A 25,706-nucleotide genomic window follows, 5' to 3' on the forward strand; every position below is an offset into this window, starting at 1 on the left:
TTGAGGACATATAAAATACACTGGAGTGGGAACCTATAAGGGGATGGATACAGCTTGGGTTTTAGTTACGAATGGTAAAAATATACCAAAAGAGGTATGAACTGTAACAGCGTGCTTTGGAGCTGAAGGATATAATTGATTCAGTTTTCAGCATCTAAGGTCCAAAAGGGGTTGATGGGAGAGGGGAAAAGAAAAAGATTGAGACTCAACAGACTTTTTAAAAAAGTGAGTGAATGAAGAAGTACTGTTTAGTGAACTCTAGTTATAATGTGCCAACACAATATAAAACATGGCAAGATTAAAATGGGTTGCTTGGCCTATAATTTAGATGAGTCTAAATGCAAAAAAGTAAAGGTGGCATAAGAATGACACCACTATAAGACTGGGAGAGAAAGTAGGAGAGCGTTGGAAAGTTAAAAAAAGAAATGCCTTCTTCTGGACTTCTCCTGACTACAGGTCTGACTCTGAGACTGTTTATGAGTAAGAGCAATAGCAGTAGCAACAGCTAATATTTATTGAGCACTTAATATGTATCATGTAATATGTTATGCACTTTACATACATTATCTCATTTAATTTTCTCAACAAACACATGAAGTATTACTTTTTACAGATGAATTTAAAAGATAAGGCAGGGAGAAATGAAGTAACTTTACAAAAAGGTCACACAACTCTTGGCAAAGCCAAGACTCTAAGCCAGGCTGTTTGATTCCAAACTGTGAGCTTTTAACCAGTTTGCTACACTGCATCTTTCAGAAAACATGAACTGTTTTAGAAAAGATGTCTTCTGAGCACTGCTGGCTATCTTGGGAGTCAAATGGTCTTTGGGTTGGCTTTGAATAAACAATGTTGGGATAATGGTTGCAGAACAGTCTCCAAGAGTAATATATTCCAGAGGAAGAATTCATCACTGAAGATCTGTCATCATAGTTAGGGTCCCTATTGCTTACCTTCAGGCCAGAGAAGGAAAAACCCTTCATTTCATTCAGATTCTTGTCTATAAAATCTAAAAGACTGGTGTTTAACCTGTTATTCTGGAAACCGTAATTCTGGACATAATTAAAATGAAACAAAATAATCCATTAATACAAAGGATTATAGCCACTTGTTGAACACTAGATTGAGAAACACCCTATTTCCCCTCTATCTGGAGGCTTTTTCTACCCCAAGATCAATCCCACTAATTTTCCCCAGACATCAGTCAAACTCTATTGATCATATAACCCTCTGTCTATCTATATTGTGGTAAAATATACTTAATATAAAAAATTAGCATTTTAAACATATGTAAGTGCATAATTCAGGGGCATTAAGTACATTCACAATGCGGTGCAACCATCATTGCTGTCCAACCATTATTGCTGTCCATATCCAGAACTTTTTCACCAAACAAAAACTCTATACCCACTAAACAATGAGAACTCCTCATTCTCTCCTCCCCCCAGCCCCTGGTAACTTCTATGATACTTTCTGTCTATTCTAGGTACTTCATATAGAGTCACACAATATTTGTTCTTTTTTGTCTCGCTTACTTCACTTGGCATGTTTTCAAGTTTCATCCATGTTATAGCATGTATCAGAATTTCATCCCTTTTTAAGGCTGAATAATATTCCATTGTATGTATACACCACATTTTGTTTATCCATTCATTTGACAATGGACGTTTGGGTTGTTTCCACATTTTGGGTACTGCAAATAATGTTACTATGAACACTGATGTACAAGTATCTATTTGAGTCCCCACTTTCAAATCTTTGGAGTATATACGTAGGAGTGGAATTGGTGGATCACATGGTAATTCTATGTTTAACAGTTTAAGAAACTGCCAAACTGTTTTTCATAGTGGCTGCATCATTTTACTTTCCAGGGTTCCAATTTTACAATGCACAAGGTTCCAATTTATCCACATCTTTTCCAACCCTTGTTATTTTTATTACCGTCACCCTAATGAGTGTGAAGTGGTATTTTAATATAGTTCTGATTGGCATTTCCCAAATGACCAGTGATGTTGAATATGTTTTCATGTGCTTATTGACTATTTGTATATCTTCTATGGAGAAATAATTATTTGAATTCTTTGCTTATTTTTGAATTTTTTTTGTTGTTGTTCAGTTGTAAAAGTTCCTTATACATTCTGGATATTAATTCATTATCAGGTATATGGTTTGCAAATATCTTCTCCCATTCTGTAGGTTATTTTTAACTCTCCTCATAGTGTCCTTTGATGCACAAAAATTTTAAATTTTGACGAAGCCCAATTTGTTTATCTTTCTTTTGTTGCCTGTGCTCTGGGCATCACATCCCAGAAATTATTGCTAAGTCCAATGTCATAAAGCTTTTTCCTATCTTTTCTTCTAAGAGTTCTATTGTTTTAGCTCTTACGTTTAGGTATTTAATAAATTTCTAGTTAATTTTTGTATATGGTGTAAGGTAAGGATCCAACTTCACTCTTTTGCATGTGGATATCCAGTTTTCTCAACACTGTATGTTGAAAAAAATGGGCATTTTGCTATTATTTGATAGAGTACTCTGTATATATCTATTAGGTCTACTTTGTTTATAATATTGTCAAGTTCTCTATTTCCTTATTGGTCTTCTGTTGGTTGTCCTATCCATTACTGAAAAGAGGGCTATTGAAGTCTAATTATTACTGTAAAATTGTGTATTTCTCCTTTCCAGTCTTCAACTTTTGCTTCATATATTTTTGAACTCTGTTGTTTTGGTGCATATATATTTATAATTGTTATATCTTCCTGATCAATTTACTTTTTGAATAACTATATAATGTCCCTCTTTGTCTCTTGAGTGGTTTTTTACTTTAACTGTATTTTGTCTGATATTAGTACAGTCACCCCAACACTCTTTTGGGTAAGAGTGTTGCATAAAATATCTTTTTCCATCCTTTCACTTTCAAACTACTTGTGTCTTTAGTTCTGAATTTAATCTATTATCAACAGCTTAACATTTGATCATTTTTTGTGTGTGGTTTCAAGAGTTTTTTAAAAATTGAAACATAATTGATTGTACATATCTGTGGGGTAAAGCATTGAATATCAATACCTGTATGCAATATGTGATGCCCAAATCAGTATAATTTTATATTCAACATTACACAATATAATCATTTTTTGTTTTCGTGCATTCATTTTTAATCCATTCTGCCAATATCTGCCTTTTGATTGGAAAGTTTAATCTATTTACACTTAAAGTAATTACTGATAAGAAAGGACTTACTTCTGTCATTTAGTTATTTGTTTTCTGTATGTCTTACAATGTTTTTATTTTTAACTTGGTCCCTCATTTCATCCATTACTGCTTTCTTTTGTCTTTTATTTATTTATTTTTTTGTACTGACACTTTTTGAATCCCTTCTCATTTCCTTTTGTGAATATTCTATAGCTATATGTTCTTGGTGGTTTTCCACAGGGATTACATATAAGATCTAAAAGAGATAACAATCTAATTTGAATTGATACACACTTAACTTCAATTACATATAAAATGCCTACTCTTACATAGCTCCATTCTCCCTTTATGCTATTGATGTCATAAATTACATCTTTATACACTGCCTGATACACAGATTTATAATTGTTTTATGTACTTATGTTTTAAATCCTTCAGATATCAAAAAAATGAAGTTATAAACCAAAATTATAATAACACTGAAGTTAGAAAAAGAGCAAAGTAAACCCACAGTGAGTGAAAGGAAGGAAATAAAGATCAGAGCAGAAATAAACCATATAGAGAATCAAAAAACAGTAGAGAGAATTAATAAAGCCAATACTTGGTTCTTTGAAAAGATCAACAAAACTTAAAAACTTTTACCTACTAAGAAAAAAAAGAGAGAAAGCCCAAATTACTAAAATAAAAAAGAAAAGCAGAGAATACTACACAAAGAAAAAGGATTATAGGAAAATACCTCATTAACTGTACACCAACAAATTAAATAAGATACATGAAATGGACAAAGTACTTAAAATATATAAACTATCAAAACTGACTCATCAATTAATAGAAAATTTACATAGACCTGTAACATGTAAAGTTTTAGGGTCAGTAATCAAAAACCTCCTAACAAAAAAAAAGCCCTTGACCAGATGGCTTTATTTGGTGAATTCCACCAAACATTTAAAAAAGAATTAATGGCAATCTTTCTCAAATTCTTCCAAAAATGGAAGAGTAGGAAACAGTTCCTAACTCATTCTATAAAGCTAGCATTACTCTAACACCAAAACCAGACAAAGATACCACACCAAAAAGCAAACAAGCAAACTACAGACCAGTATCCCTTAAGAATATTAATGCAAAAATCCTCAATAAAATACTAGCAAACAGAATCCAACAGCACATTTAAAGGGTTGTACATCATGACCAAATGGGATTTATCCTAGAAACACAAGGGTAGTTCAACATAAGAAAACCAATCAATGTAATACAGTGTATTAACAGAATGAAGGAACAAAAGCAACATAATCATCTCAGTTGATGCAGAAAAAGCAATTCACAAACTCCAATACCAGTTCATGATTAAAAAAAAAACAAGACTAACCTTTGACAAACTAGGAATGGAGGGGAACATCCTCAACACGATAAACGGCATTTATGAAAAACCTACTACTAAGATCATACACAATGTTGAAAAAGTGAAAGCTTATCCCCTATAAGCAGGAACAAAACAAAGATGCATGCTTTTGCTATTATTTCACATTGTACTGGAAGTTTTAGATATTAGAACAAAAAACAAAAGAAATAAATGGCCTCCAAATTGGAAAGGAAGATGTAAAACTCCCTCTTTTCACAGGTGACATGGTGTTATCTATATAGAATATCCTAAAAATTCTCCAAGAGCTAATAAACAAATTCAGAAAATTTGTAGATACAAAACCAACAGACAAAAATCTGGTACATACAGTAGCAATGAATAATCAGAAAAGGAAGAAAGCAATTCCACTTATAGTAGCATCAAAAAGAGTAAAACACTTAGGAATGAATTTATCTAAGGAGGTAAAAGACTTGTATACTGAAAACTACAAACATTGCTTGAAGAAATTAGAGAAGACCCATATAAATAAACAGTCATGCCATGTTCATGTATTGGAAGACATAATATTAAGATGGCAATCCTTCCCAAAGTAATCTAAAGATTCAATGCAATCTCTATCCAAATCCCAACAACATTTTTTCAGAAATATAAGAGCTGATACTCAAATTTATATGAAATTGCAAGAATCCAGAATAACCAAAACAATCTAGAAAAAGAAGAAAAAGTTTTGAGGTCTCATAGTCATAATTTCAAACCTCAGTACAAAGCTACAGAAATCAAAACAATATGGCAGTAGCAGAAAGTACTGGCCAAAAGGTGGAATGGGACAACTGGATATCTATATGAGTTATACATAAAAATGTACTAAAACACTTAAACCACACACAAAATTAATTTGAAATAAATCACAGAACTGAACATAATAAGCTGTAAATTTTCTATTAAAAAACATAGAATTAAGATTCCAGAATTAACCCCATATGCTATGGTCAGTTGATTTTGGACAAGGGTGCCAAGACCATTCAATGTGGAAAGAATGGTCTCTTCAACAAGTGGTGCAGGGACAACTGAATATCCACATACAAAAGAATGAAGTTGGACCCTTACATCACGCCACAAACAAAAATAAATTCAAAATGGATTAGAGACTTAAATGACCTTGAATTTGCCAGTGGTTTCTAAGATATGATACCAAAGGCATAGGAAACAAAAGAAAAAAATAGATAAATTGGACTACATCAAATTTCAAATCTTTTATGCATCTAAATACATCATGAAGAAAGTGAAAAGATAACCCACAGAATGGCAGAAAATATTTGTAAAGCATATATCTTGTAAGAGTCTAGTATCCAGAATCTACAGAAAACTCAAACAACTCAACAAAAAGAAAAACAACCCAATTTAAAAAGGGGCAAATTACTTGGATACTTCTCCACAAAAGGTAAGCAAATGGCTAATAATCACATAAAGTGACACTTGATATCAGCAGTCATTAGGGAAATGCAAATCAAAACTACAGTAAGATAATACTTCACACCACTAGATGGTTTTATACACACACACACACTGATGAGGATGTGAAGAAACTGGAACCCTTGTATGTTGCTTGTGGAAATGGAAAATGGTGTAGCTGCTATAAAAACAGACTGGCAAAATCCTCAATAAATTAAATAAGAATTACCATACAATCTAGCAATTCCACCCAAAAGAACTGAAAACAGGTATTGAAACAAAAACTTGTATATGAATGTGCACAGCAGCCCCATTCATAACAGACAAAAGATGGAAACAACACGAATGTCCATGAACTGATGAATGCATAAACAAAATGTGGTGTATTATTTAGCTGTAAAAGGAAATTAAGTATTGATACATAGAACGACATCATTGAACCTTGAAAATATTATGCTAAGTGAAAGAGAAGGACACAAAAGGCTATATATACATTGCATGGTTCCATTTATATCAAATATTCATAACAGGCAAATCCATAGAGACAGAAAGCAGATTATTGCTTGCCAGGGGCTGGGGGGAAGGAGAATGGGGAGTGACTGCTTAATGGATACACAGTTTCCTTTTGATATGATGAAAATGTTGTAGGATTAGTGCTGATAGTTGTACAACATTGTGAGGAGACTAAATTTGACTGCGCTGTAAAATATAATATGATTAAAATAGTAAACTTTATACTACATATATTTTGTCACAATAAAAAGTTTGCATTAAAAAAACAAAACAATGTTTAAAAGGGCAGAAATAATGATGACTATAGCTAATTCTCTTTATATTTATTGGGGTAAGAACCATATATACTGTATGTTATCTGTATAGAAGTACATGTAAAAAGCAGCTCCAAATCTGTTTTATTATTATGTTATTTGGGAATCAAAAGATGATACTTTAAAATGAAACAGTTCTGCATTTGGGTAAGATGAAGTAACCAGTACTAGACTAATCTTCCAGCTGTAAACAAGCACAAAACTGAACAGATGAGGCAACTGTTTTCAGGCATTAGACTACAATCTCTGAGAGAAAAGAAACTCATGAGGTCAGCCTCACAATCATTCCTATACTCTGCTGAACCACCATTTCTCAACCATGTTCAATAAGCTGAAGTCAAGCAGAACATGAACACTGCTGAGCTGAGGAGGCAGAGATCAGTTTAGAGCAGCTGATAACAGCTTGAATCCACTGGATACCAGAGAACAGGGAGCTGAGCAGAAGGGGACCTCAGAAGTCCAGGTGGAAGTACCCACAAGTCCCTGGCTCAGGCTGAGCTGCACATGCAGAAGGTAAGATGACCCAAGACTTACCAGAGATCAGCTTCTCTGGGTTTGGGTTGGGATGAAATAGACACTAGTGAATGAGCAGTGCTGGGAGACTTTTGAGTGCCAGCTCATCCTTAGTGAAGAAACCTTGATAATACTTAGTGAAGAGACCTTAATAGCAACAAAGATGTCTAGGTGAGATACTAGAAAGGCTACATCTTAAGAATAGGAATAAAGGTTGGATTAAGTCCTACTCTCGACCCACCTTAAAATCTAAAGCCAAACTGATTATAGTTTTTATAATGCTTAATACAATGTACAATATACAATCAAAAATTACTAGACATTCAAAGTAACAAGAAAATATGAGCCAAACACATGAAAAGAAACCACATACAAACTCTGATTTGGCCAAGATGTTTTCTTAAATACGTCTCAAAGCAGCTATTATAAATATGTTCAAAGAACTAAAGTACTATATTTTAGAAGAATTACAGTAAAATATATTCTTAATGAGTGAATAGAAAGCAAACAGACAAACAGAACCAAATGGAAGTACCAGAATGGAAAAGTACAATAACTGAAATGAAACAGTCGTTGGATAGGCTTAACAGCAGACTGGAGAGTGCAGAAAAAAAGGCAGAGAAGTTGAAGGCAAGTAGAAAAAGTTCAGTGGAAAAGTTCAAATTTGAAAAACAGTAAAAGGAAAAAAAAAAAAAAAAAAAGATCCTCTGGGGCTGGCCAGTTAGCTCAGTTGGTTAGAGCACAGTGTTGTCCCTGTACAGGCCAGTGGCAAAACAACAACAGAAAACAAAACAATAGCACCTCAGGCTGTGGGGATGATATAAAATAACAAGATACAGATATATTTTTAAAAATTTATATGCAACAACCATGATGAATATAAACAAGGACAGGACTTAACCTCTCACCATTAAAAAAACTACACCAGATATATAAAATAACTGCTTTCAGGTAACAGGCAGTGCAGGACTGTCATATCTGATAGAAGGGAAATAATGTGGCTCTATCTCCTTGCTTTTCACCCTGTCATTTTTTCACCCTGTTGTTTCCTCAATACTCTCTCACCCTCATAGCTGTTCCATAACTCCATGACTTTTGATGTCTTCACTTTGCCTGGAAACATACTTTACTGAAATTACTTGTTTAAATCTCTCTTTACCCTACTGCAACATTAGTTCCTAGAAGACAAAGTAATTAGCTTGTGTTTCATTTTTGTATCTCCTGTCCAATACAGTACCTAGTATATATACAGAACTCAACTGGTGTCAACTGGCTGTTAGCAGCACTGGAAATAACACCTAGGTCAAGAATTCCTAACATTTCTAGTGATGAGGAAATCTAGCAAGATTTAAAATGTCTCTGTGAGCCTCTAGCAGGCTTTTTCTGCAACTTTAAAAAGAAAGGAGAGAAAAATAGAAGGAAGAGCCCAATGTTCATGAAATTCCTATGGCACAGGTTACCCTACCTTTCCTAGATGACTCGTCTTTGCCCCACTAAAGCCTATTCCCCACACAGCAGCAGTAATGACAAGCATCATTTAAGCACTTCAGATAAATTAAATAATTATTTTTTGGTAACGTGCTTAGAACAGTGCACGGTACAGAATCATCACTATAAAGTACTTATAAAACAAAAAACAGGGCTGGCCCCATGGCTCACTTGGGAGAGTGTGGCGCTGGGAGCGCCGAGGCTGTGGGTTCAGATCCTATATAGGGATGGCCGGTGCACTCACTGGCTGAGCGTGGTGTGGACCACACCGTGCTGAGGGTTGCGATCCCCTTACCAGTCAAAAAAACAAACAAAAAACCCCCACAAAAACAAAAAGCATTTAATCCTCACAACTCTGTGAGTAGGTTCTAATAATGCTCTCATTTTATAGCTGAGGAAACTGAAATGTACAGAAGTGAGACGACTTGCATACAGTCACACAGCTAATTAGTGGTACCCTTAGGATTTGAACTCAGACATTCTGGCTCTTAAACATTATGCTCTGCTGCTCTCTGCAGATATATTAAACCCCAATTCTCTGTTGTATCCACAGTGACTAGCCCAAAAGTTTGTCCCATAGTAATTGCTCAATGAGTATGTGTGGGTTGAACTCATCCAGCCCAAGCCTCTCCTCACGCAGTTGAAAAAGTAGACACAGGAGAGATGCCAAGCTACATGCCAAGCTTCTCTTTGCTTCCTCAAACACTCACTTCCTTGTCATAATTTTCCCCAAGATTTCTTTATTTCTCTTTCAAGCAAGATCAGACAGAACAGATTTGTTTGCCTTGTAAAATAGGCCCAAACATTGGAAATACCCAAGACTCTTGTCCCTGATAGAACAATGGCACAAAAGGGCAACAATGCAATTATCTGATTAAACCATCAGGTCCCTCGATAGGAAGTTGTACAACGAAGAGTGACTGCTCTTACAAACAAAAACACGTACTTAGAGATTTTTCATATTTCTTCTGCAGAAAGAAAGATCCCTAGGGGCCTGCCAAAATTACGAGACGTTTCTAGTGGTGATTACTGAATTCTTTCTTATGTTTCTTCATGATGACACTGTGAAGAAAAGCTGAATTAGACTCTGTATTAGTCCGTTTTGTGTTGCTATAACAGAATACCTGAGACTGGGTAATTCATAAAGAAAATGAAATTTATTGCTTACAGTTTCTGAGGCTGGGAAGTCCAAAGTCCATGTGGTGGTGGTAACAGTGACTCAGGGATCTCACACTGCAAGATGGTGGAAGCAGAGAGAGCAGGGAGAGAGAGATTCTCCTCTCCCTTCTTTTTAAGCCCTCAGAACCACACCCTGACCACCATTTTTAATCCATTCACTACTGCAGGGTCCTACAACCCAATCACCTCTTCAAGACTCCACCTTTCAATTACTGTAATAGGATTTCCCACCCTCTTTTAACAGTCACCGTGGGAGCTAAGTTTCTAATACATAAAACTTGGGGGACACAATTCAAGTTTCAGTGAGTTTTGGGGGGACACAATTCAATCCACTACAGACTCTGAAATCAAAAGTACTACATACCAGGAAACCAGCTCTGGGAAGTGATTCACAGGAACTTGAAACCTTTCCCTATTAACTGAACAAACCAAATTTCAAATGACAGAGGCGACCCACCGGAGAGGCCCGAGAGATCTGCGGAGACCACATGCCTCACGGCGCCAGCACGTGACTAAGTAGGGAGGCCTCGTCGCCACCAGACCCCACCACCAGCCCAGCCAAGTGTGCACCGACCAGAGAGGCGCCCTGCCAGAGAGGCCCAAGATCTGCAGAGACCACATGCACTGTGGCGCCAGCACACGACTGAGCAGGTAGGCCTTGCTCCTGCGGCAGTCCATCCCCAGCCCAGCTGTGTTCATGCCAACCAGAGAGGTGCTCCACCGGAGAGAACTGAGTCCTGCAGAGACCACACACCCCATGACACCAGCGCGTGACCAAGCAGGTAGGCATTGCTGCTGCTGGACCCCATCCCCAGCCCAGCGAGGGCACACCGACCAGAGAGGTGCCTCCCTGGAGAGGCCCAAGACCCAAGGCAAACATGCGCCCGAGGTGCCAGAGGGTGACCAAGCAGACACTGAGGCAGCCATGCTAAATTGGCAGCCCCAGCAGCATCCTAGCCAGACAATAGTGTCAAACCAGTGGACCATGAAATCCCTTGCCACAATGACTAAACATCAAAGGAAAGATACCAGAAATATGAAAAATCAAGAAAGTACACCACCAAATGGTAATAACTCTCAAGCTCTAGATTCTATAGAACAACAAGCCCTTGAAATGTCTGACAAGGAATTTTGAGTGATAATTCTAAGGAAACTGAATGAGATACAAGAAAACTCAGCTAGAAAACATGATGAAACGAGGAAAAGTATACAGGACTTAAAAGAAGAAATATACAAGGACATCAATGCCCTGAAAAAGAATGTAGCAGAGCTTGCCAAGCTGAAGAATTCATTCAACAAAATAAAAAACACAACAGAGACTTTAACCAGCAGGCTTGCAGAAGCAGAAGAGAGAACTTTTGACCTTTAAGATGGGCTGTTTGAAATAACACAGGTAGACAAAAAAAAAAAAAAGAAAGAAAGAAAAAAGAATCAAAAACATTGAAGAAAATCTAAGAGAGATATCAGACAACCTTAAGCGCTCAAATATCTGAGTCATGGGTATTCCAGAAGTTGAAGAAAAAGGAGATTGCATTGAAAACATATTCAACAAAATAGTGACAGAAAACTTCCCAGGTATAGGAAAAGGCACAGATCCTCAGATTCAGGAAGCTCAAAGATCCCCAACTGCATTCAAACCAAAAAGGTCTTCTCCAAGACATATTATAGACAGGCTGGCCCATGGCTCACTCGGGAGAGTGTGGTGCTCATAACAACAAGGCCATGAGTTTGGATCCTATATAAGGATGGCCGGTTGGCTCACTTGGGAGAGCATGGTGCTGACAACACCAAGGCAAGGGTTAAGATTCCCTTACCGGTCATCATTTAAAAAAAAAAAAAAAAAAAAAAGACATATTATAGTCCAATTGGCAAAACTCAAAGACAAAGACAGAATCTTAAAAGCTGCAAGAGAGAAGCATCAAATCACCTATAAGGGAACCCCAATCAGACTAACATGAGGTTTTTCATCAGAAACCCTAAAAGCCAGAAAGGAATGGGATGATATATTCAAAATACTAAAAGACAGAGAATGCCAGCCAAGAGTACTCTATCCCGCAAGGCTATCCTTCCGAAATGAAGGGCAAATAGCATATTTTTCAGACAAACAAAAACTGCGGGAGTGCACTACCACATGACCACCCTTACAAGAAATTCTCAAGGGAGTACTAGGTTTGGTACCTGAAAAATAACTACCACTGCCATAAAAACTCAAGAAAAATCAAAACCCACTAGTAAAATAAAAATGCCAACAATGAAGAGAAAAAAAAAGTTTATCTACAACCCAAGAAACCAACAAATACAGAAGACAAACAGTAAATCAGAAAGAAAGGAACAAAAGACACTTAAGACATCCAAACAAAAATCAAGAAAATACTAGGAGTAAATCAACACTTTTCAATAACAACTCAGTGTAAAAGGATTAAATTCCCCAATCAAAAGACACAGACTTGCTGACTGGATTAAAAAGGAGGAACCAACTATATGCTGCCTACAAGAGACCCACCTCACCCATAAAGACTCACACAGACTAAGAATAAAGGATGGAAAAAGATCCATGCAAACAGAAATGAAAAACGAGCTGCAGTAGCTATTCTTATATCTGACAAAATAGACTTTAAACTAAAAACCATAAAAAGAGATAATGAGGGCCACTACATAATGATAAAAGGATTCATCCATCAAGGAGACATAACAATCATAAATATATACACACCCAAGGTCAGAGCAGCATGATTTATAAAGCAAACTCTATTACACCTAAAGAAGGAAACAGACACTAATACCATAATAGCAGGGGACCTGAATACACCACTATCAATATTGGACAGATCATCTAGGCAAAGAATCAGCAAAGAAACACAAGATCTAAACAAACCTCTAGACCAACTGGACTTGGCAGATATCTACAGAACATTCCATCCAGCAACCTCAGAATATTCATTCTTTTCATCAGCATATGGATCACTGTCCAGGATAGATCACATGTTAGGTCACAAATCAAGTCTCAACAAATTCAAAAAAATTGGCATTATCTCATGTATTTTTTCAGACCACAATAGGTTAAAACTAGAAATCAATAACAAACAAAATTCTGGAAACCATGTAAACACATGGAAATTAAACAGCATTCTACTTAATGACATATGGGTCCAAGAAGAAATCAAACAGGAAATCAAAAAATGTATTGAAACTAATGAAAACAATGATACATAATACCAAAACCTGTGGGATACTGCAAAAGCAGTACTAGGGGGGAAATTTATCACACTAAATGCTTACTTCAGAATAATGGAAAAATGGCAAGTGAACAACCTAATACTTCACCTTAAAGAACTAGAAAAACAAGAACAATCCAAACCCAAAGTTAGCAGATGGAAAGAAATCATTAAGATCAGAGCAGAACTTAATGAAATTGAAACCCCCAAAATGATACAAAAGATTAATGAATCAAAAAGTTGGTTTTTTGAAAAGATAAATCAAATTGGCAAACCATTAGCGCAGCTAACTAAAAAAAGAAGAGAAGACCCAAATAACAAAAAGTAGTAATGAAAAAGGTGATATTACAACTGATACCTCTGAAATACAAGGAATCATTAGAGACTACTATAAACAACTATATGCCAACAAATTTGAAAATCTGGGGGAAATGGATAAATTTCTGGACACACACAAGCTCCCAAAATGAAGCCAAGATCATGTAGAAAATCTGAACAGACCAATACCAATAAAAGAGATTGAAGCTGTTATCAGAAGGCTCCCAACAAAGAAAAGCCCAGGACTAGATGGATTCACAGCAGAATTCTACCAATCATTCAAAGAGGAATTGACACCAATTCTCTACAAACTATTCCAAAAGCTTGAAACAAACGCAAATCTCCCAAACTCATTCTATGAAGCAAACATCACCCTGATACCAACTGATACCAAAACCATGTAAAGATACAACTAAAAAAGAAAACTACAGGCCAATGTCCTTGATGAACATAGATGCAAAAATCCTCAATAAAATACTAGCTAACAGAATACAGCAACACATATGCAAAATTATACACCATGATCAAGTGGGATTCATCCCAGGGATGCAAGGTTGGTTCAACATACGCAAATCAATAAATGTGATACACCATATCAATAAAATCAAACACAAAGACCATATGATCATCTCTATAGATGCTGAAAAAGCATTTGATAAAATTCAACATTCGTTCATGTTAAAGACTCTCTACAAGTTAGGTATAGATGGAAAGAATCTCAACATAATTAAAGCCATATATGACAAACCCACTGCCAATATCATCCTGAATGGGGAAAAGCTGAAAGCTTTTCCCTTAAGAACAGGAACTAGACAAGGATGCCCACTCTCACCACTCCTATTCAACAAAGTGTTGGAAGTACTAGGCAGAGCAATCAGAGAAGAGAAGGAAATAAAGGGCATCCACACTGGAAAATATGAAGTCAAACTGTCCCTGTCTGCAGATGACATGATCCTACATATCAAACAGCCTAAAGCCTCTACAAAAAAACTCTTGGAATTGATAAATGATTTCAGCAAAATCAGTAGCATTTCCATTCTCCAATAGTGAACATGCAGAAAAAGAAATCAAGAAAGCATGCCCATTTACAATAGCCACCAAAAAATAAAATACTTAGGAATAGAGCTAACCAAGGATGTGAAAAATCTCTATAATGAGAACTACAAACCACTGCTGAGAGAAATTAAAGAGGACACAAGAAGATGGAAAGATATCCCATGCTCTTCGATTGGAAGAATCAACATTGTGAAAATGTCCATTCTACACAAAGTGATATACAAATTCAATGCAATCCCCATCAAAATTCCAAAGACATTTTTATCAGAAATGGAAAAACCTATCCAGACATTTATATGGAATAATAAAAGACCACGCATAGCCAAAGCAATTCTGAGCAAAAAAAAATAAAGCTGGAGGCACAACACTACCTGACTTTAAACTATACTATAAAGCTATAACCAAAACAGCATGGTACTGACATAAAAACAGACACAGTGATCAATGGAATAAAATAGAGAATCCAGAAATCAACCCACACACTTACTGCCATCTGATCTTTGACAAAGGCACCAAGCCTATTCACTGGGGAAGGGACTGCCTCTTCAGCAAATGGTGCTGGGATAACTGGATATCCATATGCAGAAGAATGAAACTAGACCCATACTTCTCACCATATAATAAAATCAACTCAAAATGGATTAAAGAATTAAATATACACCCTGAAACAATAAAACTTCTTAAAGAAAACATAGGAGAAACACTTCAGGAAGTAGGACTGGGCACACTTCATGAATATGACCCCAAAAGCACAGGCAACCAAAGGAAAAATAAACAAATGGGATTATATCAAACTAAAGAGCTTCTGCACAGCAAAAGAAACAATTAACACAGTTAAAAGACAACCAACAGAATGGGAGAAAATATTTGCAAAATATACATCTGACAAAGGATTAATATCCAGAATATACAAGGAACTGAAACAACTTTACATCCAAAAAACAAGTAACCCAATTAAAAAATGGGCAAAAGAGCTAAATGGACATTTCTCAAAGGAAGATATGCGAATGGCCAACAGACACATGAAAAAGTGCTCAACATCACTCAGCATTTGGGAAAAGTAAATCAAAACCACACTGAGATACCATCCCAGTGAGGATGGCTAACATCCAAAAAACAGTAAATGATAAATGCTGGCAAAGTTGCGGAGAAAAAGGAACTCTCATACATTGTTGGTGGGACTCCAAAATGGTGTAGCCTCTATGGTAAATGGTATGGAGGCTCCTCAAACAATTGCAGATAGATCTACCATATGACCCAGCTATCCCACTGTTGGGAATATACCCAGAGGAATGGAAATCATCATGTCAAAGGTATACTTGTTCTCCAATGTTCATTGCAGCACTATTTACAATAGCTAACAGTTGGAACCAGCTCAAATGTCCATCATCAGATGAATGGATACAGAAAATGCGGTATATCTACACAATGGAATACTACTCTGCTATAAAAAAGAAAGAAATAGTGCCATTTGCAACAACATGGATGGACCTAGAGAGAATTATATTAAGTGAAATGAGTCAGGCACAGAAAGTGAAATATCACATGTTCTTACTTATTTGTGGGAGCTAAAATAAATAAGTAAATACACAAATAAACTGGGAGGGCGAGGGAAGACAACACAGCAATTACAATTCCTTGAAGTTGATAGGACAATCGAACAGATATGAGGTTGTTGGGAAGGAGGGGGGGAAGGGAGGAGGTTGGGAGGTTTTGGTAATGGGCCACAATAATCAACCACATTGTACACTGACAAAATAAAATTTAAAACAAAACAAAACAAAAACAAATTTCAAATGATTGTTTTTATCCAAATTCAATCTTAAATTGTGGCTCTACTTCCCAGTAAGTTCATTGACTTATATGACCAAGGCACGAAAATGCTTAGGAAAATTCAAGAAGCCACTGAGTGGATAAGTTCATTCATTTTTGATACATATATAAGCAATACAGAAATTAATTCACTTTGGGGTGAAATATTTAGCTGGATATAATCATTCTTTTTAATTAGTCCCTTGAAGCTTATCCTAATTCCAATGTTTCCAAAAAATTTAGGAACTTTAGGTCTGCAAGATCAACAGGCTCAAAAATATTAGTGAATGGTAAGCTGAATATTAGGCAATGCTATTATGCAAATGCCAAAAAAGACAAAGTGATATTATACCGAATTTTAAAAATATTTAGTGCCTAGAACAAGAAAGATAGGGTTCTTTCTGCTCTGCTCTAGTCAGGAATCCTGGAAATACTGTGGATGCTACAGCAATAGAACTATGCCAAAATACATTAAATTCTTAAGCAAGAGGCAGAATTATAACTCACACAACATCAGGAGAGGTAATGTAACAACTGGGGATATTGAGACTAAGGAAGGAAGAGGCAAAGCAGGAGCAGAACAACTAGATGCCTTTAAATAATTTCAAAGCAATCAGAAAAGAAACTAGCATTGTTTTAACTGGCCTTAAAAGAAGAAGTAGCAATGGGTGCAAAGTACAGAAAAACAGATTTTGGTTTAAAAATAACTTGCCACGTTAGCCTCAAAAGTCAATAAATATTAAGAGTGAGAGAAGGAGAAATTTACATGAAACTGGAAAAATGAATCCAAGAAACTTGGGCATACTAAGTGAGCCTTTGACAAAAGTTTAGGAGCTTATAAGGAGCATGACAGTAAACCACGAAGATCAGCAATCAGTTACACTCCCATAAGTAAAACCAACTTTCAATTTTTTATAACAGGAACAAAGACACAAAATATGGGTGATTCTGAATGCCATATTTTATAAAGAAGAATCTATCAGTGATGACTAAGCCACTGCAAAATTCCAGAGGAGAAAAGGTGATGGACTGTTATAGGTAGTGGTGATGGGGACAGTAAAAGGATTACAAAAATATTTCAGAGACAGAGTTCACAGTACTTTATGATTTATTACAGATTCTTGGAATACAGTATTTAGCAGGATTTACTGTGTCAGTCTAGATCATTCAGGCATTAACAATCACAACAGTAGCAAACACATACTGCTTACCATGTGTCAGGCAATGTTCTAAATATTTTACACAGATTAACTAATTTCATTTTCTCGATCCTATGAAGTGTATTGTATAATCATACCCATTTTACAGGTGAGAAACTAAGTCTTACATCAGGTAAATTACTCAATCAATAATTATGAAAGAACTAGTAAACGGTTAAACATACGATTTGGACCTAGGTAGTGTAATCCCAAAGTTATAGTTCTTTTTTTAAAAAAAAACATTTACTCGTATATTTTTGTGGGGTCCCGGCCTCAGGTAACCATTATTCTATTCTCTATTTCTGTGAGAACCACTACGAAAGCTACAGCTTTTAATCGATAAACTAAACAGCTATAAAGGAAAGGCAACAAAGTCCAAGGAAGGCAGTATGTAATAATGTCAAGAGCCCAGTCTAGTGAAGAGCGTCAAGGGAGGGGAAGAAGACAGCAGGGGGTAAGTGAGGATTTGGCTGTATCAGAATCACGTGAAGCTTTAAAAAAAAGAAAATCCGTATTGAAACCAAATCCCTAGAAATGGGATGTAAGAATTTACACACACACACACACACACACACACACACACACACACACACACACACACACACACACACACCCCAAAAAACAAAAAATTCCTGCCTAATTTTGTGGTAGAACCAAATCTGGGAACTTCTGTAATAGATCTCTATGGTCTCTTCCTGCTTTAACATTCTAGCTGACACTGTAAATGAATTTCCCAGAAATGAAAGGAGAGACAGGAAGGAATCCTAGGACCAAGAAAACGGCTACGCATTCAGAATCTGCAACGTTTATGCTCGCATTGTTACTAAATGGTCCCTTATAGGAGCAGGGATAGAGCAGGTAACAGAAGGGCGTGGTGTCCACGATACGCCGGCTAAAAAGCAGGCTTTTTTCTAGGCTTTTCTAGAACCATTAGCAGAAAGAAATCCTTCCTGACTGTAAATACGCGTGGTAATCCGACTGGATTATGAGACGGATTCCTCAGACCCGCATTTGGCTAACAATGGATGCCAATATATTCTATCTACGTGCCCGAAAGCATTGCAAGAAAACTCTACGTTGGGGCCCGCCTGCTCCGAGGCCAGGTGAATCCGGCTCAGCAGAAGAGGTGTCTGCTCCGCAGTTATACCCTCAAGTACTCTACTCGTTCCGCACATACCTGAAGGGCCTCGGGTAAGACTGATCTCTTCCTCAGTGACCAAATAATCCACTCTTCCGTTCATGTTTCACTGCTTGCCTGGCTTCCTCCTTGGAGGAAGCTGGGGCTCTGCACAGGTTAAAGTGAATCAATCTCAACGCTGAGTCCAAAGCGCAGCTCTTTGGGTTTTAGCAGCCTGCGAACCGGAAGAGGAAGCCCACGGGAGGCGCTGGGAATGCTGGGAGTTGTGGTTCTCACCGTCCACAGGTTGCAGTTTCTGACAGGGTTCTCAAAGCAAACTACGACGTGAACAAGGAACAGGTAACCTTTGGAAGCTGGAGCGCGGGAAGGCTAGTAAAGTTAGGGGACATAAATAAGTTGCTATTTTCGAGGAAAAATTCAAAAGAAAATTTCCTACCATCTCAGAAAATCTCCACAAATGTAAGAAAAAAAAAAAAGTTTTATTATTCTGTAAACTGGGACGGGCGTCACAGGCAATCCGCTAATGACATTACAGAAACGGGCAAAAATCTCACCTTTTATATAGCCAAGCAGGCACAATCCATTACATGCATGTTCCCATGTAAGAAGACTTGATAAGGGATGGGCCCGTGGCTCACCCGGGGGAGTGCGGCGCTGGTAGCGCCGAGGTCACAGGTTTGGATCCTACATAGGGATGGCCGGTGGGCTCACTGGCTGAGCGTGGTGCGGACACCACCAAGCCAAGGGTTACGATTCCCTTACCGGTCAAAAAAAGAAAAAGACTTGACAACACTTTGCTCCTCATTCTTTGAGAGTTCACCCTCTGTGTTAGTTAATTGCCTCTATACAATAGAAAAAGAAAACTCTCTCTCTCTCTCTTTCATAAGCAGATACTAACAGTTTAGAACAAGGCACTTAGGCTAATTCCCATAATGACAGGAGATAGAGGCATTGTCTGCTTTGATATTTACATTTCAAAGAGTTAGCTCCCAAGACCTTAAGAAAAAGATTCCTAGATTGTGTCTGATAAGAGTCTTACATAGCTTTAAAAAAAAAAAAAAAAAAAAAAAAAATATATATATATATATATATATATATATATATATAAAGATATATATTTATATAAAGAGACAGAGACGGAGAAAAGATTATAATTACAAGTTTGCTCGAGAAAATCCTTCAGGAAATGTGAGGGGAAAGTTCTCTTTTGGCAACAGGGAAAATTCAATCATTTTTTTTAAAAGATGACGGATAAGGAGATCTTAACCCTTGACTTGGTGTTGTCAGCACCACACTCTCCCAAGTGAGCCACGACCAGCCCTAATCTTTTCTTCTCTTCCTCCTTCTTCTTCTTCTCCCCCTCCCGTCCCCCTCCCCTCCCCCTCCCCTTCCCCTCCTCCTCCCCCTCCTCCTCCTTCTTCTAAACCTGTCGGGCTCTTTTATCTGCCCTTAACCCTGCCAACTGGGCCAATTGTTGAGCTAGGGCTGGGTCTGGAGCTCACAGACCCCTCAAGTCCCTTGTCCAGACTGGGTCACAAAACTTCACACGCCAGGCTGGGTCACCAGACCCCTCACACTATAAGCTATGGTCTATGAGCTAGGTTACCAGCAAACAGGTCCTTGGAAGCCATAGGTTGGACAGCATGGTCCTCTGCTGGCGGCCATCCGAGGCAGTAAAAGGCAAGCCAAGTGGTGGTGCTGCGCATGTGCACCAACTCCACCCCCACACAACCTGCCCACAAAGAATGCTCTACACCACCCCCAACGGGACCCAAGGAGAGGGGGCCTGATCAAACCACTGCATTTTCCCAACAAAACCCTTACAGTAAGATTAGTGCAAGATCTACCTATTACTTTAGCTAAGTCTTCCAGACATTTGAGATGGAACATTCCAAACTGAGCTGTCTGAGCTAGCATTTCTGTTTAAGGCCTTATAACCTTAAGGTATGTAAAAAGTATGGAGCTTGGTGGCAAGTTCTATCTACCATTTACAATATCAGTGGAAACCTTGCCTCACCTGTACTCACCCGTTGCTCTATATTTGCATTTAGGATTTATCCACCACTCCTTTGACTTGGCATTTGTTCCAATTTGAGGTCCTGAAACTGACCTTTTTGGTTTCAAACTCTTATGTATTTTATTTTTCAGTGCTTCCTTAGGTGATTAAACCTCTAATTGACACTTTTTTTTACTTTGTTGTGTTATCACATTTAATCATATTATGTTAGTTTGTTAGGGTTATTGTAACAAATACCACAGACTGGGTGGCTTAAACAACAGAAATTTATTTTCTCACAGCTCTGGAGGCTGGAAGTCCACGATCAAGGTGCTGGCAAGGTTGGATTCCTCTGAGGCCTCTTTCCTTGGCTTGCAGATGTCTATCTTCTCTCTCTTTCTTCACATGGCTTTTCTTCTGTGTGCAAAATTCTGTGTCTGAATTTCCTCTTCTTATAAAGGACAGCAGTCATATTGGATTAGGGTTCACCCTAAAGACCTCATTTTAATGTAATTACCTCTTTAAATACTTTATCTCCAAATGTGATTACATTCTGAAATACTGGGGGTTAGGCCTTCAACACATGAATTTTGGGGGCACAAAATTCAGCCCATAACACAGATTATAGTGAAGTCGCAGATTTTGGAAGGTGTCATTGTATATCTCTGCTGTGGCACATTACATGTTGGTATTACAGTTTAATCTTGGTAGCAATATTATTTCTATAATTTCCAAATTCTTGGAGACAGGTGCACTGCAGGTCCTAACTATTGATGACAGCAGATATTAGCAAGGCATTTACAGTTATTTCATCTTCTACAGCCTTTTTGGTTGATACTCTCCATTCTTCTGTATATATGATGGTACCTCAAAAGGTTTATGGAAAAATAGAGTTAAAAGATATTACAAATCTTTCCATGAACTTTTTGAAGTACCCTTGAATACACTTTCTTCACAAGAAATCTAATTAAATCCCCTGGCTATAAATTCCATTAATATGCCAGCCCTCACTTTTCTTCAATGAGCATCAGTCTTGTTTAACCCAATTGACTACCTACCTGACATCTCAAAATCTGGATGTCAAATAGGCATTCTAAATTATGATGAAAACAGAATTTTAAATCCCTGTCAACCTGGAAAAAGAACCTATGGCACCAATAAATCATCAGAGAGTTTATTTGAACCAATATGTGTCACTGCAGCCTGGGAAACCACCACCAAGTTGCCTGGGAAGTGCTTTCTGAAGGGCCGTCAGAGCTTTAGCATTTTCTATAATCACAGAAAAGTGAAGAACAAAGGGGAAAAAAGCAGACAGCCTCTTAATCAGTATATCAGTGTTTCTATTGGTTACATAGCATTACATAGATAGTGATTGGTCCTTAGTTATATTTTATGTACAGATTTATGAGTAAGGGTCACAAGATACATTCTCAACATTTTTGAGTTAATTTATAATTTCTTTCAGTGTCAGCAAGTCTGGTTTTAGGTTAAAAATAGTCTTGTGGTAACAGTTGCAGGATGTGGGTACGTGACTGTCACTCCATTCCAGACCTCCCAAAGATTTTAGGAATTTAACTGACATCAGTCAGAGCTTCTGATTTATCATTCCTATACTCCCAAACTTATACCTCCTTTGTCTTTCCTCTTCCTTGAGTGACTTAATTTATCCAGTTCAAATAAAAATCTTAGAAACCATTCTTGATTCCATTCTTTCCCTTACACCTACAACCAACCCATCAGAAAGTCCAGTTGTCTCTATGCACAAAATATAGTCTTTATCTGACCATCTCTTCTACTATCATCTCATTACAAACCACCAGCATTTATTGTGTCTACTCCTGCTGTTCCTCCTAACAGTTTGCCCTGCTGCTCGCTTCTCCCATCCTTCATCCATTCCTCCCACAGCTGAAGCAATCTTACCAAAATGTAAACTGGATCATGTTATGCCCCTACTTGAAATCCTTTAATCAATTTCATCTCACTTAGAATAAAAGTCAACATCCTTGATATTGCCTCTAAAACTGCATGTTCTGGCCTTTATGTAGCTCTCTAACTCATCTACTCCCACATCACCCTACCCTCACTCATTACTTTGCATCTACACTGGGCTTTTCTCTTTTCCTCAAACAAATAAGTTTGGTTTTGCTTTAGATCTTTGCATTTGCTGTGCCATATCCCCACTCTTTCTTGTTCACTGCTTTATCTCCGGTACTTAGGAGAGTTGCCACACATAGTAGGCCTTCAATGAATGAATGAGTTTCAGTGATGATGAAGCTTAAACTCAGTCACTTGCTAAAAGTCACACTGAAGTTGTCATTTGCTGTCTCATCACTTGCTGCTCCCAATGATATCCTAGCTCTGCTGCCTGTATTTCTCTAAACTGTTGTCATTGACATTGCTGATCACCTCAAAAGGAATCCAGAATGTTTTGCTGCAAAAGGCAGCCTCATTTTCTTTAGACTGTCAAAATAAAACATTTTTTCCCATTAAGAAATGGTGAAATGGTTGAAGGACACCAGAATATTTTACCCTAAAATATACTTCTTAGCATATTTGATGTAGCTATTCAGAGGGCTGCACATAAAGGAGTAGCTGAAAAGTTGTCTTTTGTGAGGGAGATTTGCATGTAGTGAAGTGAACAGCTGATGCAAACCTGCTTTCTCTGAGGCCCCCTTCATCTACCTTATCCAAATCTAGGAAAGATTAACTCACAGGAAAAGGGGACTAAAAGTCTGAAAATTTTAAAGGTCTGACAGAGAAACTTTTAACATAGATCAGCATCTATTCTTTCTGAGAGCTGCTACCTGGAAGTTTTCTTTTTAATCTACAAAACAAAACAGACTTTGCTTGCCATACTTTTCTTCCCTCACTCTCCCATAACCAATGATACCACCTCCCTCCCAAGAAGCCTCAAGCCCCTATTTTTTCTATAACCTCAGGATGGTATAAAAACTTGAGCCATCTTGGCCTTCCTTGAGTCTCATACTTTGTGTGTGGCTCCCATTCCTATGCATGTAATAAATTTCGTTTGGTTTTTCTCCTATTAATCTGTATTTCATCAATTCATTTCAACAGACTTAGACTCAAACCTTCAGAAAGTCTGAACTTTCCTACACTGTATATTCTGCATTTTTGTTTGCAGCTTTTATATATACTGGCAAAGTCTCTTTAAAATGAAAATTTGTTGCTTCTGGCCTCTGCTGACGCCATTTCATGCTTTTGAAACTGGGGGACAGACTCAATTTCCCCTAGCTGTTCCCTGACAGAACAGGCCTTGGCTCGGAAAAGGGGGAAAAGCAAAAGAAAAACTGCTTGATCAAGCAGGATAGGCTGGATTCCTCAGAGTAGCAATAAAGTATGGTTAACAATAAAATAAAGGGTGGAGTTGATTAAACATAAACTTCCTTAGGTGAAGAGTAGATTTAAAAGTCAGGATGTTTGTTCCTTAGACTAACTTGATTTGATGGTCAGGATGTTTGTTTCCTAAATGAATGCCTTATGGCTTAAGATAACTGTAATGTCAATTTTGAATTGTTTCTGCAGACCACCCGCATCTACAAGACAGCTATGAAGTGGGTACACACTGGACCCTAAGGTACCCTGGACAATACCAGTTAAGATGCCAGGAGCAGTTGTGCTGACTAGGAGAAGTGGTAGACTAATGGATATAAAACTATGCTATCTATCCTGAGTGAATCATTGTGCAGTAAATGCACGTATTGAAACCACCTGTTCTTTCCGAGAGCTGCTACCCAAGAGATTTTTTAAATCTGTAAACAAGACACACTATACTACACAAGTATGTACAAGTAAATGTTAAAATAATAATAATAATAATAATAGTAATAGTAATAATAAAAGCTGTGCTGACTTCATCCTGAACCAATCAGCTTCCCACACTACGTCATGGACTATTCATGATTTTGCTCTATAAATGCTTATTATTAGGCCAGCCTGTGGCTCACTTGGGAGAGTGTGGTGCTGATAACACCAAGGCCATGGGTTCGGATCCCTATATAGGGATGGCTGGTTAGCTCACTTGGGAGAGCATGGTGCTGTCAACACCAAGTCAAGTGTTAAAATCCCCTTACCGGTCATCTTTAAAAAAAAAAATACTTATTATGTTAAGCTATCTAGGGGTCCAAGGTCTTAAACCTCCTATAGCTGCCATGGGCTCCGTTGACTCACCATTCAAATAAACACTGATCTATATCACTGCGAACTTTGGGGTAAGGGACTCTATAGTCATTTTGGTATGGCGGACGATGAACCCCCTCTTGGTTTGGTTACACTCTTATGGTAATTAACCCTATGGAACACTCCTATTGGGAGACAAAACCTTGTTATTCTAATAACAGAACCAGATGTATTCTTATCACTTATTTTTTAATTGTACTGATTTTTCCTTTCGGAGTGAGTTGGCCTGCTTGGCATCTCTGGTCATCATTCTGTACACTTCCTTTGTAACAACTAAAATAAACATGATATTTTATGACCTTATGAAATGAATCTTCAGTGTTTTAATTTTTATTGATTTATTATTTTTTTAATTGGCTATGAATATTCATGAGATACAAAGCTTATTGTCACCCCTCACGCCCATGATGTGAGGGCCAGATTCATACTGGTAGCATACCCATTACCACAAATTGCATTTGTACCCTGTGTCCCTGACCCAATTATCCCCAACCTTCCTCTCCCTCCCCCTTTCCCCCTACTCCACTTTGTAGCCCAAGGAATGTTATCTCCCTCTGCAAGACCAACGCACTACTGTGGTTTTTCTTTCCTTCATTCTTTCTCTCTTAGCTCCCACATATGAGGGAGTACATGCGATATTTATCCCTTTGTGCTTTGCTTATTTCACTCAACATAAGTTTCTTCAGGCTCAGCCATGTTGTTGCAAATGGGAGAATTTCACTCTTTTTTCTGGCAGAGTAGAATTCCATGGTCTATATATATATATATA

At 37.5% G+C, this 25,706-nt stretch overlaps 1 protein-coding gene across 1 annotated transcript in view; it reads right to left on the reverse strand.

Moving 5' to 3' along the window:
- SYNJ2BP (synaptojanin 2 binding protein) overlaps window positions 1-18,949 on the reverse strand; it is a 44,562-nt gene extending 25,613 nt beyond the window's left edge. Inside the window, exon 1 of the mRNA XM_063092161.1 lies at window positions 18,784-18,949. Within this exon, the coding sequence (XP_062948231.1) occupies window positions 18,784-18,847 (64 nt within the window). The 5' untranslated portion in view covers window positions 18,848-18,949. The remainder of the gene's footprint in view (window positions 1-18,783) is intronic.
- Window positions 18,950-25,706: the final 6,757 nt, after the last annotated feature.

Source organism: Cynocephalus volans, chromosome 3, assembly GCF_027409185.1.
Source record: "Cynocephalus volans isolate mCynVol1 chromosome 3, mCynVol1.pri, whole genome shotgun sequence".
Taxonomy (NCBI): Eukaryota; Metazoa; Chordata; class Mammalia; order Dermoptera; family Cynocephalidae; genus Cynocephalus; species Cynocephalus volans.